Source organism: Periplaneta americana, chromosome 5 (assembly GCF_040183065.1).
Source record: "Periplaneta americana isolate PAMFEO1 chromosome 5, P.americana_PAMFEO1_priV1, whole genome shotgun sequence".
In the NCBI taxonomy this organism is placed as follows: Eukaryota; Metazoa; Arthropoda; class Insecta; order Blattodea; family Blattidae; genus Periplaneta; species Periplaneta americana.
In genome coordinates, this window is record NC_091121.1 from 55,922,091 (window position 1) to 55,938,806 (window position 16,716).

The 16,716-nt window shown below is 35.4% G+C and overlaps 2 protein-coding genes across 2 annotated transcripts in view; one reads left to right on the plus strand and one right to left on the minus strand.

Moving 5' to 3' along the window:
* Positions 1-16,716, plus strand: part of LOC138699631 (UDP-glycosyltransferase UGT5-like) — a 121,719-nt gene that overhangs the window by 6,674 nt on the left and 98,329 nt on the right. The window lies entirely within an intron of this gene.
* Positions 1,918-16,716, minus strand: part of LOC138699627 (UDP-glycosyltransferase UGT5-like) — a 38,067-nt gene continuing 23,268 nt past the window's right edge. Inside the window, exons 2-5 of the mRNA XM_069825647.1 lie at positions 10,877-11,719; positions 6,318-6,540; positions 3,391-3,610; positions 1,918-2,268 (exon numbers count right to left, since the gene is read on the minus strand). Coding sequence (XP_069681748.1) covers positions 1,989-2,268; positions 3,391-3,610; positions 6,318-6,540; positions 10,877-11,719 — 1,566 coding nt within the window. The 3' untranslated portion in view covers positions 1,918-1,988. The remainder of the gene's footprint in view (positions 2,269-3,390; positions 3,611-6,317; positions 6,541-10,876; positions 11,720-16,716) is intronic.

Here is a 16,716-nt window from a genome sequence, read left to right on the forward strand (position 1 = left end):
TCATCAGTCCCTCAAATGGATGCACTCAGCAATTTCTTTTCCTTTTCCTGTGGCGAATCGCAAGTGCACATACTGTAACAATGTCCACAAAATCCATGTTTGACAATCCTTTACTCTTTGCAAATGATGTCACGAAATGAAGAAATGAAAGCTAGAATGACTATGAAAGATCGTTTGTGTGCTTTCTTTGATATACTTCGAAGAACCAACGATAAAAAAGTTCGGAGCTGTTTGCAGAGTTAATCCAATACCAGTCATGTCATCGTGTCGTAACAGTGTGCACATCTCTGTATGTTCTAAAAATCTGAAGGGTCTTGTGCGAACAACTAAACAAACGTCTGACTGTCTTACATGTGTGGTAGCCCTGAGATCTGCATAAAATTGGAAAGTTGATGTCACAAGCAGTTTTTCCAGGTGAATATAAAACTTTTCCAGCTTACAGAATTTAGGATAGATGCTGGGCCCTTTACCTGTTGCATAATGTTGATCTAAAAGAGGAAGGAGTCAATGGTGCATTGCTTAGAAGCAGTATGGATTGAACTTTTCTCATTGCTGTTAGTGAATATGGAATTCACAATGTTTCAAAGATAACATTGTCACCCCACTTTTTTTTTTAACTTAAATACAAATATAAAGTTTATCTTCAAACCACTGAATTCCTTATTCAGTCAAATAGCAATAGAAAACGTCAAATCTTTCTCTCTCTATACAGCAACTTGTATACCTAAATGTAGCCCAAATGGAATTTACAGCCACAATCAATATCAACATAGATAACCAACTCGGGAATTGTTCGGAAATTCGTCGTTACAAAATACTAGTGAACTTGAGTGTCGTGTAAGCTTACTTGTTTCTTTCTTCATTGACGAGGCTTTGGACAATGAAGAACAACACCTCGAAACTAATCAGCCAGGTAATTTCCTAAAAATTAACATAGTAGAAAAGTTGAAAAGTTAATCAGTGCTACTTGTTTTATTCAATATGTGAATCTGATAACGTATCTAACCTGTGGTAAGGTTCCTGTTGTTTTTCTTTTTCTTTATTATTATTTCCAATTGAATGAATGAATGAATGAATCAATATATTTGTTACTAAGCAATACCTTTTTGATGAGACGTCACTTCACATTATTAGTACATACCATGCCGTCTCCCAGTTTTACAACACAAGTCATTTAGAGCGTTACTTATTTTTAATTTATTATTGCAATTCTTGCACTAATCTTACTCCTCACTCATTATTATACCCAAAATACTATACTTCTAATTCTTGACCCCCCCTCCTGCATGACAGATTTCCCCTCACTTCACATCTCTAACTATTTGCAGGTTTCATTGCTAACTTTTTCCATTGCTACTTTATTTTAGATCTTACTTTTCTTTTCTCTCGATTTATTTCCCCTCCACACCATTTCCTTAAGTCATACTGCTTTTTTACCTTGTTTTCCCCTCTTCCTTCATCACTGCTTCCTGAACTATCTCCTACTTGCATTACTCTACTTCTGGTCAGCCTCGATTTAGATCTTAGTTCCTTCACCCGCTTCGGAATTGCTGCCATCTGATGTAATATTTCCAATTATTAAACTACTTTATCAAGAACTATGAAGAATGCTGTGATGTGGATAGAAAATTTCAGGGTATAGGCCTAATGATACCGTAACAATAGTATCAGCGTTTCTATTGAATTTTTTAAACTTAATATCTACCAAAAATGCGAATGAGAAATTTAGAGAGGTATTCTTGGTTAATTTCTTCATTCTCTTCACATAACAGCTATATTGAAGACCAAAGAGTAACTACTAGTAGATGCTGTCCTCGCCTGCATCAGTCTGTTGTGCAGAGAACTTCAGCACTACTGATTCGTATGTAAATTACAAAATGTAAAAAGAAGATTGAGGAAAAATAAATTGAAAACGAGTAGAAACGTACACACATTTATTTACAAAACATATTTACACTGATATGGCGAAAGTTAACTATAATTATTCATCAGTTTACTTTCTTCTTCTTCTGTATTGTCTTCTTGGAACAAAAAATGAGTGTGAACAACTTCCTGACTGCTAGGAGGAACACGAGAATGATTGCGGCTATGAAAGCAATCACATCTAGCAGCAGATACTGATACCAAGTCAGATCTACAGCTGCAGATCTTAGATGGGGAGCCCCTTTGTGTCTGAGGACATACTCGGTCCAGAAGATGGCAGTGTCGAGAGCAGAGAGAGGTCTGTCCCTGAAGATTCGCGCTGTGTACCGTGCCTTCTCCATGTAGCTGCAACATTTTACATCATATTTCAGTCTACCTATTTCATATAACATGACTCAGTATTTCGCAATAATTGGATCAAGTGTCCGACATTAGGCAATCCAGTTTACATCGTTCCTATGTGTGTGGTCATGTGATGTCATTTGAGTCAGCCAGCTCTAATTAACTTTAATAATTTGCTTTCAGTTTGTATTGGATTATGTTTCAACATTTCTGTAAATGTTCATGTTGGCTAACCAGTGTTTGAAGTTAAATATATATTAAAAAAGGGAATTTGTAATCTAGCACAAATTTAATTTTTATTTACCAGTATGTATATAATTTTACTTTCTCATCAGAGAAAGTAGTATGTTTGTACAGTCCAAAGTATGGTTGGAACCTCATAAGTGACACCAATAAGACATCACTCATGAGGTAACTAAGCCAGACGATAATGAGGTAGGATGGCCAGTTTCTTTCCTTCTCCATTGCAGACATTGCTGACTAGTAATACAGCTGAGTAATCAGACTTAAGACAGACTTGAGAGCATGTTGATCTCCCCAGCTGTTTTTACTTCAGTAAGCAATAAAAAGGACTTAATAAATTCTTTTTAACATGAAAGAGTTTTTCCTAAGAACTGGTGTAAAGATTTGAAAATAACTTCATTTTTAAATACCCGAAATATTGAAATGTTTTGCGTAGCCTATGCTTCTATATATTAAATGTGCATTCTAAAATAATTATGTGATTAACACAAGACACTGTTTATAGTCTCATTGATAGTATTTAAGCACAATTCTTGAATTAAAAACAAACTGGCATTTATTGTTCAATAATTTTTGTGGTGTTATTTTTCGAATAATCACTGATATTCCCTCGTACAAAAGACCTTTTTTCTTCGTCCACATTCAAGTTGCTCCTCATTGTTTTATGTATTATACCAGTAACTCATAATTTTCATAATCCATATTATTTATTTATTTTTCTGTAAGGTGAGCTTTACTTTTAGGCTCTGCAGCGGTGATTTGAATGGGAAGCAGAAATGATTTAAGAGAAGTTACGTTTTATGATTGCGCATTGTCCCACTGTATGTTTGACAAGATAAGAAATGCAATTCTGTAATTTCTACAGTAATTATTGGATCTTACCTTGGTTGATCCAGAACGGTCTGTAAGACATCCAGAACTTTTTCTTTGGTAATTTCGTTATACTCCAGTTTGACTGCCATGCCCTTCGCCATAAGGTTCGCGAGGTTAGTCCTTTGGTCACCAAAGAAGGGGATTCCTACAATAGGGACTCCCCCATATGTTGCCTCCAGGGTGCTCAACAGGCCACCGTGTGAGAGGAATGCGACCACATTTGGATGTCCTATGAAAAATGTACTAATTAATTTGGTTGTATATACAACATAATTGGCACATATCTACCTCTAGAGCTATTTTAAATGGCTGATACCCATTTTATGTTGAACATATACTTTTTTAGTTGGTTATTTTATGATCCTTTATCAACTGCAATGGTTATCTAGTGTTTGACTGAGATGAAGATGATAATGCCAGAGAAATGAGTCCAGGGTCCAGTGCCGAAAGTTACTCACCATTTGCTCTTAATGGGTTCAGGGAAACTGCTGGAAAAACCTCAACCAGGTAACTTGTCCCATCCAGGATTTGAACCCGGACCTGCTTGTTTCATAGTCAGGCATGCTAACCGTTATTCTACAGCGGTGGACTGTTGGACATAATAATACAGTGTTTTCACTCTACTTTGTTTGGATAAATTAATGGTGATACTTCAAATTATTTAATTAACATTGTCTTCTTTCTGATTTCTCGGTACCGGTACTCTCATGTATGGTATCACTTCATAGGCTTCTAGTAGATAGTAATTATTAAGTACAGTATTGTCGAGTTTTATTTTTAGAGAAACTTTTACGTTTGTTCACCGATGGAATATTTTTATGCATGGACCATATTTATTTTCTTCCTCTGGATTTTTACATAATTAACGATGTTAATTAAACAAGTGAAATAATGAATCTAATCATACTATATTCAATGGCATACTAAAGCAATTTCTAATTATGAATAGTGTGCTAAAAATTACCTAGTGCTGTCACCTACACAGCGGAGACTTCTGAAGCTGAAGCGTGCCAATTCCTCTCACTAATTAATGATGGATTATGCCCTCAATTCTTTGATGTTGAACATTTTATCCATCCCTTTGGTCAGATCTCGATTTTTTTTCTATTTCAAAGAAGTATGAAGTAGTAATTTAGAAGTTACAATTAATACAGTTGTATTCGTCTGTCCTACGAAATAAAATATGCAAGCCTTGTATACGTTTAGTGTTAACAAATACGGAGGCTAACGTATTTTTTTGTTTGTTTGTGTGGCTTCAGTTTTTATTTGTCTTACCTATATTCAGTGATATCAAAAAATTTTCCATGTATAGTGAACCTAGTCCAAAATATTCATTGTACTGAAATATATTTAAAGAATTAAGTATATGACATACAGATATGGATCGATATCCTTAATTTCCATATTGGTCAAAATTATTCTAGACATGCATACTTCCATGTGGATGATTTATTAGTGCTGTATCAGTGGCCTTTCCAAAGTTAAGGCAATTCAATCATTAGTCAGCATTGTGTTCAGAGAGATTTGAACTAGCTGCACTTGTAGATTTAACCAAAGCATTTGATACTATTTCTCTTAATGTAATAATTGAAATATTGCTTGTTATGGATCAAAACATCTGAAATTAAAATTGATGGTTTCTTATTTACATAGGAAATGGATGTTGTAAGAGAGATTTGAACTAGCTGCACTTGTAGATTTAACCAAAGCATTTGATACTATTTCTCTTAATGAATTTAAATACTATTATAGTCACAATCATGCCATGGTATGAAAGAAAAATTACACAACCTCAAGCGGGAATCGAACCTGCGACTTCCTGTTCTCCGGTGACTATAATAGTATTTAAATTCATTAATATGTCACACCAACGGACGTGTATACGTCACCAAACATTGTAAGATGAAGATTATATTTCTCTTAATTTAATAATTGAAATATTGCTTATTATGGATCAAAACATCTGGAATTAAAATTGATGGTTTCTTATTTACATAGGAAATATATGTTGTAAGAAATTAAGCATCCAATCTAGAAGTTATTAAATCGGAAGTTTCTCAGATCTCTATTTTAGTGCCACTTAATTTTATTGTTGTTATGCAGGGTGCGAATTAACAGGAGGGATGGGAGGATTTCCCCCCTATTGGAAAGTTATCTCCCTTTCATAAATTCATATCAACATTCCTGCCAGGGATAACTTCTATGTCCCTCACAAAATATATTTGTTTTAATTCAAGTATACTATAAAGCAAAGAAAATAATATTGATGTATTATCATCACCGGCAAGCTGATAACAATCAGTGACATAGGAATTACACATCTTATCTTAAGCCTGCTCATAGGTATAATTATTATTATAATCAAGATTCAAGACAAGCAACTCAGTGCGACCAAGCGTCGAGCTGTATAGAATGAGGATAATAATAATTTTATGTATGGTATTCTCTATCTAGGATTCAATCCTCCCCAGTCAGAAATCTTAATTCGCACCCTGTTGTTATGAATGGTTTTCCAATAAATATTCCATGCCAAGCAGTATTATATCATGACGACACAACTTTACTGACAGTGGCTAAGAGTACCATTAAGGTTAAGAACAAAGAAAATATTATACTGAAAAAAAAAAAAAAAAAACTAAACTTTGCTTTAAAGTTAATAAACTGAAAATAAACGAAAAAAGACTTAAACTATGCACTTCACTTTAAGATAATAATGACGATAATCTAAAGCAACAAAATTGTTAGGAATTCATCTTGACAAGACACTAACTTCGAACTTCATAGTTGTAATGTATGCAATAAATTGTCAAGATTTACATATCTATTTGAAAAGTATAATTTCGTGTGTTGACAAAATTATTACAATATACTATTATTTCTTTCATCTCTATAATACGAATTGCTTTTATATTTATGTAAGAATGAGTTGTCCTTACTCAGGATGTCCACCTGTGGACACCACTTCTCGATGCGCACGTTCTTAGGCTGTCCTGGCAATGACTCTCCTTCCCACTTCCACAGAACCTTTTGTGGTAGTTCAGCAAACGCTTGTAGGAATGCGTCTCTCTTCTCAGCAGGCAATGTCTTCGCTTGGAGCACGGAACCCAAGCTGAAGTAGATAACTCCATGCTCTGCACTATCCAGATACTCCTGTATGTGCTGAAACACAAAATGAACTTACTTTAATGATGAGGAACTGCCAGCATCTCCAGTATCTTTTGCTGTTTTCTTTCAATATATCTTTTGTGGCAGGTATCTTTTAATGTAAATTGGGGGCATAGTAGGTAATATTCTGTTCATTGTGGAAAGATCACTGAAGGTCTGGTTGTGTTTATTAAAGTTTATGTTCTCATTTACGTCTTCCTTATTAGTCACTGTGCTTGGTTTTAGATTAAGAAATAGCATGTTTAAGGAGGGACGTAAGTCAATATGTAAGGTTTCAGAAAATCATTATCTTCTAACATGTTGCATCTGGTGTTGTGGAAGAGAAGGCCTGATGGCCTTAACTACACCAGAATAAATAAATAAATAAATAAATAAATGAATGAATGAATGAATGCAATTTTATATACTAATTTGTAATTTTGTGGTAATGGTCTGTGATTTTTTTTTCTGATTTTTTTGTTTTCGATTTTCTAATTTAAAAAAAATGCTTTACTGTGTATAATGTACCTTTCTTATGGAAACTGGTTAAGGAAACACTCTGAAATTTTTTCTGCTTAATAAGAAACACAAATGTAAGATATACAGAGATTTTTCCATATTCCTTTCCTTTTATTTTTTCATACATTTTTTAAATTTTTATTTAAAAAATTTGGATTACAAATCAATCTGCTTCGTTATGTAAAAAAATAAACGAGACCATAGTTCACGATTCTTTTACTAATAAAGTGAATCTGCTCATAAAAGCTAGCATGTTAAGTTTCATCCATTTACCTCAAATGATTCCTAAGAAAACGGTACACAAGTATTGAAAAATGTAAGTTACAGGAAAATGCGGAGAAAATTGAACATTGTTTTTGTACGATCGTGTTTTTGTGTTGTATTTACAGATATTGTTGTTAAGCCTTGAAAGTTAGAATTCCCACACAGAAACTTGTTGCTAGGGAAACCATTCTTCATAACATAAACGTATACTGAAATAGATCTATTACAGTGCAATTCTTGTTATTTAATTGTTAGTTAGCATTACAGTGCAGTTCTGCGATGGCTTTGGAACAATATTGCTTTAAATTTTCAAACTATGCTGAATACAGCTAATCAAAATGCTCCATTTCACAACAGAGATATTAATGAATAAGTATGCCACGTTTCATCACTCTAGATTTGACTACCGAGAAATAAAATGAATACTTGTCGTTGAGAACGTAGAAAATTTATTTTTTCAGACGATTAAATTTAAAAGTTTCGTTACACATAACTCGTGCATTAACGCAACTTCTACCAAATTATACAGAGTGAGTAAAAAGTATGGAACAATGCTTGTAACTATCTTATTTCGAATTTTATGAAGAAACTAATTCTACAAAAGTTGTTAGAGATGAAATACAGCAGATCAATCGAACAGTGTTGCTGAGAACATTAAACAATTTCAAAGACAGATTTATGCATTGTTTGGCAGGAAATGGAGGCCATTTTGAGCACCTTTGTAAACTGAAATCAACACACGATACAACATAACAGTGCTAATTTTGGTTTTAATGGATTTTCTTACTTTAAAATCCATGTATTGTATTACTGTTACAGTTAAATTTTAATGGTGCATATCCTACAATGTGTCTTTTTTTAATTATAAATTTAAATATTAATATTGTAATTTAATTTATTGTTTTTATTAGCTTTATTGACTTGTTTCTATTAGCTTTTGTCTGCAATTGTTTAAGCCAAAGTCTCCCCAAATTGATGTACTAAAGCATTAAAATTTTCCTTTGTTCAGTACACATACATTGTCATCAAAGAGGTAATTTTTACAAAACAATAGTTTATAAATGGCAAAAAAAAAAAAAAATATGATTTTGTACGTACTGAGACCTGAAGAAACCAAAAATGGGGAAATAAGTACATGGTGCCATTAAAAAAACAGACTCATGGGACACCCTTCATAAATGAAAAGCATAGTATTTGAAAACATGTACAAAATAATTCTTCTTTGATACCCTATAACTTTTCTATACATAGTTTCTTTATAAAATTAGAAATAAAGTTACAAGCATTGTTCCATACTTTTTACGCATCGTGTATAAAAGTATACTTTTAAGTAAGGTATTGAGATAAAATTTTCACGAAAATGCTTCTCATGAAACCGTAAATTTTTTAGCGCGAAAATAAAAAAATGATAAAATTTGTCAAAAATCGACTATTTTCAGTAGCGCAACGCCTTAAGAAGTGTAGGCTACTGATGTGAGTTGATTTTTTACACTATATATACCTATATTATAATGAACATTTATTCATTTTTGTCTGTAAAATTTCTGAGGGTGTGAAACTAATTTAATTACAATCAGAATATTTTATCCAGGTAGTAATCTCTTTGAACTTATTGATAACACTTGTCATAATTTTAGAGGTGTGCTGTGAACAAAGACATCAGTTCACAGGTGTGCGATGTGTAATGTTGATGTACATGTACGGGATGCACAAAATATCAGTCAGCCAAGAGTAGTCAAGGACAGCCAGTGATTTATTTTTCAAGTGCGCAGCATTGGAAACAATCCAACTAGGATGATGGTGCAAGTATATCATTTTTTTTTATTATCTTTCAATTGAACAATTTATTAGGCTGTGTTCATACTGAAGTGACATATCAAACTGCAAAGACAAATGGAATGCATGCAGCAAGTCAAACATTTATACCGAGCAGCTAGAGCGCTAGGGTTATAAGCTAAGGGACCTGGGTTAAAATACCGCTGTAACTTCAATTTATAACTTGTGTTGGGCAAACTATGGTTCAGGCAACACCGTGGTTTTCTCTGAGTACTCCGGTTCCTCCTGAAATTCATCATCAATCATCGTTCATCTCGAGTGTACTGTGAACCCACCACCTGTGGTGCACTTTGGATAGTGTCTAGTCTCTGATGAACAAAGTGGCCTGCTCTTCTCGACACTAGCGACATCTATGAGTCACTAATGAGTGAATAACGACAGTTAAAGAGCCCAGCCATTGGACAAAACAAAAATGTTCAACTACATTCCATAAATCAGAAAATAAATTAATGAAGTAATCTCTTTCATGACAAAATAAATTCAAAACACAGATAATAAAAAGTTCCCTATGTAAAGATTATTAATTTTCTGGTCCTACAGAATTATCTGTTATAGTTATTATTCGTTAATAATGGAGAAAAATTCGCTCAGGCGGTTGGGATCGAACCCAGGACCCCCAGTTCTACACACTGGGTGCTACACCGAGGCTCAATCCACAGCACTGAAAAAATCCAAATGAGAAAGATTCGAGCCAATGCTGTGGATTGAGCCTCGGCACAGCTCAGTTGTAGAGCACCCAGTGAGTAGAACTTGCGTAGAACTGGAGGTCTGGGTTCGATTCCCAGCGCCTAGGCGAATTTTTCTCCATTATTAACCAAAAAAGGTCCCAATGAACCACAGCCCAATATGGCGAGAATGGAACTGAGATGCTTTTATGTTAAAGAAAATGACTGCAATCAAAATGAAAACGAAGCAAAAATTGTTGTCTGAATCAATAAAGCAGATTATAAAAATAGCTTAGATAAGATATGTTAGGTTCGTTTAGGTTTCTTTAGTTTATTATTTAGTATTCTGAGCTAGGTGGGGAGGTTAGCATAAGTATGTACAAATCCAATGCCTCCCACTTCACTTTACGTGATTCCAGTTCCGCATATTACCGATAGATGGCAGAACTGTGACCCATTTTTCTAGTTGTACACCACTTCGGTGGGTCACACTGTACATGATGTGTATCTGTGGAGAGTTATGTCGTGTACTAGGGTGAGTGTATGTGAAAGTGTAGTGTCTGGAACGAGTGATGATGATGAAGACGAAGGGAGAAGGGGAAACTGGGTGCCGGCATGTAGCCTACTCCTGTCGAATAGCACCAAGGGGGCCGCCAGGCTTAATGTCCCCGTGGTTAGCATAGGTAGACAGCATAAAATAGTTAAGAGTAGCTAAGGTAAGTAATATAAAGTAGGTGAAATGGTATAGCTTAAGTAGGCCTACCACAATAACAGAATAAAATAGGTAGGTAGCATAGATTATATAAAGCAGCTTAGGTTAGTTAGTGTAGTGCAATTATGGTTACTTTTGCTTTCTGTTAGCAGTATCGTTATGTCGATGTTGTTAATCAAAATACTGGAAGATGTCACTTTGAACGCCTCTAATTCTATATAAGAAAATGCAGCATCAAGAGAAAGTGAGTGGGTTTACAGCTATTCATTAGGTAACTACACTTCAACACTTATCTTCTAATGCTTCTTTAGTAGAGTCCACACAGCTGAATAACTACCCTAAAACATAGACTCACCTTTGGCAGCTGTTGGGGAGGAGGAATGTGCATCCCACCAACTTCCACTACACCCGGCACTAGAGGTCTGGGTGAATTCAAGCTGAAGTGGCTGTTGACCAACACAAGGCTCATGTTGCGTTCTAGGACGTCCAACTCAGGCACGTCTTGACCGAAATGCTGTCGTACAAGCTCCTGTGATGGTCGATACGACTTGAAGTAGTAAATCACTTTGAACAATATCAACGTCACTGAGTTCACAGTCCGTGCAATGAAATTCATCTGCTCTGAATATGGAGTGAAGAGATTTGGGATATAGGACGGATTGTCTGGATTCCCCATTGGATCATTAGCCCATGGTATCAGCACAGATGTGCTGACACCTATAGTTGCAGCTCCATACTTCGTTGCTAATGCTAAGAAGCAATTCGTGTGAAAAAGATCGTGGATAATCACATCAAATTTCTGATTGGATTTAATGAGTTTTACGAATTCCGGATGCGAGAGCACTGCGTTACAAGTGTGCACCCCAAAATCTGCGAGTCTCATAACATTCGTCACAGGATTGAAGAGGTTTGATGCTTTGTCTGTGGACAGGCCTGCTCCTGGGTTCAAACCACCCTCAGTTTCCTCTACTATGACGTCTGTGTAGTTCGGTATTGGCTGTTTCTGAGGATAGTAGCCGACAACCACGACCTGGTGTCCTCTGCTGGCCAGGGCTTTCATATACGGCTCTACCATGACGAAGTGGCTCCTGACCTTGGTGTGGAGTAGGACTAGGAACCTGGCTGAAGAGACACCCTGTAGCATCAGCAATAGGGATGTCAGGACCAGTAAACACACTCCAGTTGTAGATCTGGACATCTGAAATGTATGAAATTGTTATTAAAGAAACCTGAAGTAGGCTATAACAGTACCTATATTATGGAACGAGTCTAGAGTGGTAGTAATTAAGATGAGAGTATGTTTATGAAACGAGCGTAAATGTACTTAATTCACACTCTGTGACACGAAATCATACAAGATTTAAGTGACTTAAGCTATTATACTTCTACATTGGTGTATTTCAGCCCACTAACGAAAAAAGAGTAAAGCATAGGTGTGCATATTTCTGATTTTGGAGCTTGGGAGAAACGATATGAAAGCAACTTGCCACTCAACTCAATTTCCTGTTACGTTGAGTTGTACTTCTTGAAGGATCGATTGTTGTGAGAATTGGGATGTAATTCTTTGCTGTCACAACGGAAAATGTTGGAATCATAAATTTTTAGGTTACCCACTGGCAAAATATGTGAATTGAAGTGAACATGAAATTTCTAAGTGATGTTACAGTCTAAAATCATCTTTGTCATGAAGGATTAGACCCTTCGACCCATTCCATCTCAATCACACCATCTTTTCAGGGGTCGGCCCAAATTTATCTTTCCTGTAGGACTGTACCTGAAAGGCAGTCGTGGTTATACTGTTACCTGGTATACAATTTCTCCATTTATCCTGTAATTTTCAATTGTAGCTGCAACTGATTCGACATTTAATTCTTGTCTGATGTCGTAACACTTTTATGATGCAATAATATGTATTCTGCTACAAAACGGAAAAATTTCATTGCTGAACATTCAGTTCGCCTTAAGTGATCTGACATTGATGTTCTGTTTTCATATGCATGCAATAGTGATGGAAATATAACGACTTCATACAGTTTTAGTAATGTCCCCCCCCCCCCCCCGCACTTTAGCTTTTCATGTTCGTTGCATTATCTCACAAAACTGTTTGATTATACAGTATTTAATTTTATTTCAATGTTTTGTATTGCAGAAGAAATAATATCCCAGAAAACTGAGCTTATTTAGGTCTCTGTTCAGTGACTTTTCATTTATTACGATTTTAACTCTTACAAGTTTTAGTCTGGAACATTCCACATGCCGCACTTTAATTTAAGGGATTTGTAATGAGAAAAGGTCATCTCATAATATGTAGGCAATTGATGCCCGGATACGCGAGTGCTGACCGTTCTTTTCTATCGCTCCTTTATGACTGAATTTTTCAACTACTACAATTATTTTAAAGTTATTATTACGATTTTTTAAATATGTTTATCCTCTCATAAGTTCATACTATACCAAATTTTGACTTTGTGTATTTATCAATTTCCAAGTTATTATTATTATTATTATTATTATTATTATTATTATTATTATTATTATTATTATTATTGGTAGTGGAAGTAGTGGTAGTTGTACTGATAGTAACATAGTGATATTACATAGTACATACACTGCCGAGCAAAAAAAAAAAAAAAAACGCAACACTTGAATAAATTTGAAATATCACACCATAATACAAATTATAACATTGCTGTGTGCTTCTATGGACCTCTTTGTCTTAGGCAAGTATTAATTCGTGTTTTGAAAGGAAAGTATATTGATTGGGTGGTTTGTGACACCCTCTTTGCTACTTCCAGTCCCTTACTCTATATTTATTGCTGTGCCATTAAAATTTACAACCCTAAACACAAGCAGCCAAAACAAAGCTACAACACTATTGTTTTATTTTTATGTCTATAATGGAATTCTGTGATAATGAACTCAGTTTTAAACAACATTTACGAGAGTTAAGATGCCGTTAAGCCCCGAAAACACCACGAGAGTAGTCGCGTTGGTAGAGGATGACCACAGCTTACATTCTGTGACTCACGTGTTGCATACATGGCCCCGTAGATCTTGAAGGGTATCTGGACCACGGTGACGGATATTCCTTCCTAAAATATCCTACAGATGATCAATTGGGTGAAGATTCAGACTGAGTGATGGCCATTGCATGAGTTGAATCCCTACTTCATTGAGGTACTGGAGGACATATCGCGCCACACAAGGACGTGTATTGTCTTCCAAGAGCACGAAATTGTCACCAATAAATGATGCAAAAGGAAGAACATGTTGCCCAAGGATTTCTTTCATGTAGCGATGGACAGTAAGAAACTCACCCTCCACAAAGACAAGGTCCATTCATAGAGTAAAACTGATGCCTGTCCACACCATCATGAATGGCTATGAAATGCTGTCCTTGATGAAAATTTGCATGGAGAATACCTTTCTCCAGTTCTTCACACTCTTTCTCTTCCATCTGGGGATCTGAGGCAGAATCGGGACTCATCTGAGAACAAAACTGTTCTCCACTATTTGTCAGCCCATTCCTGATCTTCCTTTGCAAACTGTAAGTGAGTTTGACGATGTTGTCTTGTAAGTTCTGAGCCAGGAGAAGGTCTTCTGGAGATCAGGCCAGCATCATGTAACCTCCTCCTCACAGTCCACTCACTGACATTCACACCTCGTACTTTTTCCAGTCGATTTCTGGCTTAGACCACAGTGTTGCGGCGGTTACGCCGCACTTGAAGGAGCAAGAACTGGTCATCTATTGCAAGAAGTTAATCTTTTCTTACCATATCCCAGTCTTTGGGAATATGAACAAAGTTCCCTGTACCTCTGCACTGTACGTGAAACTGTAGACGGAGTTGTATGCAACACCTGAGCCACATAACGTAAGATGATGCCATCTTCTACCAACGCCACTGCTCTAGCAGCTTTCATGGGTTTTAACGGCATCTTAACTCTCTTAAACGTTGTTTAAAACTGAGTTCAATATCACAGAATTCCATTATAAGCAAAAAAAGAAAACAAAAATTTTGTAAATTTGTTTTAGCTGCTTGTCTTTAGGATTGTAAATTTTAATGTCAGAGCAATAAATATAGACTAAGGGACAGGAAGTGGCAAAGATGATGTCACAAACCACCCAATGGGTAAACTTTTCTTCCCAAAACATGAATTAACACTTGCCTAAGACAAATAAGTCCATAGAAGCACACAGTAATGTTATAATTTGTATTATGGTGTGATATTTCAAATTTATTCAAGTGTTGCGTTTTTTTTTTTTTTTTTTTTTTTTTTTTTTTTTTTTTTTTTTTTTTTTTCGGCAGTGTAGTAGAGATGAACAAAACTAACTGTCGCTCTCGCTCGCTGTGTTCGTTGCATTTGACTTTCGAGTCTCGTCTCGTCATTCTCGTGCGCTTCGAGTCTCGCTCATCATTCTCGAAATAGCATTTGGTCGGCGTGAAAAGATTTCGTAACTTTGAATAACATACCATCAACGCGGGCTACTTTGACCCTTAAGGTGTTACTTGAACCCAGAAGAAAAATATGTTTACTTACCATTGGAGTAACTTAGGTGAAAATATTTGTACAGATGAAAGTTTACAGAGAAAAAAAAAAACAACTTTCGACACCAAACTGTTATTTTACATCGACGAAAACATTTTTTTCTTCTGGGTTCAAGTAACACCTTAAGGGTCAAAGCAGCCCGTGTTGACGGTACATCATTGAAATAAATGACATTATAAATGTTTAAATGAGATAAAAAGACAAAACAGAACAGTATCTTAGTTATCAAAATGTTCTGGTTCTATTATATGATATTACTTATGGTTATATAAATAGAAAAAAAAAACAATTCTCAAATAAATTTGCATTTCTAAGAAACATAAAACATAATGTTAATATCTTTTTACTTGAGACTGCGCACTTGATCTTAAACATACGAAAAGAAAATTCCTAGCCTTTTAATAAGGGCCTAGTAACTAAATAAGACTGGGGAACGGATTATTATACACTGAAAGGTAGAGATTATGTTTCAAATAGGCTACTTGATTGTTTAGGATGATATTATATATTTCGGCTTTGCGGGCGCTGTTAGTCTTGCTTTCTCGATCGTTGTTCATCTCTAGTACATAGTACTGGTATTAGTAGTATTAGTATTACCAGTAGTAGCAGCCTATTGGTACTACTACTGGTAGTAGCAGCAGTAGTAGTTGCTAGTAGTGTATAGTAGTGGTACTAGTAGTAGTAGTAGTAGTAGTAGTAGTAATAGTAGTAGTAGTAGTAGTAGTAGTAGCCTATTGGTACTACTACTACTGGTAGTTAGTAGCAGTAGCAGTATTTCGGTACTACTACTACTGGTAGTAGCAGTAGTAGTTGGTAGTAATATATAGTAGTGGCACTGGCAGTAGTATTACTGATACTATTACTACTACTACTACTACTACTACTACTACTACTATTACTACTAGTGGTGGTGATATAATACTAGTACTAGTAGTAATTTTATTTCCATAGACATATTAGAGAGTATTAGCAACGTTGCTAAGATAATATACAGTATGTATACTAAAATTTACAGCTGTATCTAAAAAATGTAGGAAATTTCATTTTCTCTATCGTCCTTCCTTAAGTATAAAATTTTAATTTTTGGAATAATTAATGACTGAGATTGCTACGAATTGCAGACAGGGTATTATTTTGGTTCAAGCCAAAGAAATTCTGGCTTCGAATTACGCAAATGTAAGCTCCGAAAATTTGAATTAAATGTGAATTTTCAACATTGGTTTAAATAGAAATTTCAATGGGAATAAGCATTATTTTGAATTAACCAATAACTGGAATTATGCAATATCGAATTACCAGCGTCTCTGTATTTCCTCATCTGATGATTAAAATGCAGTAGGCTGATGTCCCAGGAGTTGTGGCTATTCAAAAACTAAGCACTGCTAACCTATCGGAGTAAACTTTTAACAGTGGCAGCGTGCACTAGAAGGCGTGGGTTTTTCTCGGAAATGTAGCTGCCTTCTGTGCATAGCAGAACAGATGATGCTGCAAAAACTTATGGTTCAAGTGTGTGCTGGCAGCAGGAATCGTATTACGCTGGGAGTAGTGTTGGGCGTGCTATGTCGATATTTTCATATATAGAATGGAAGTGAAATAGCCCTGTAGATTTCCAGAGCCTTTATAGCTTATGTTGCACGTAACAAAAAC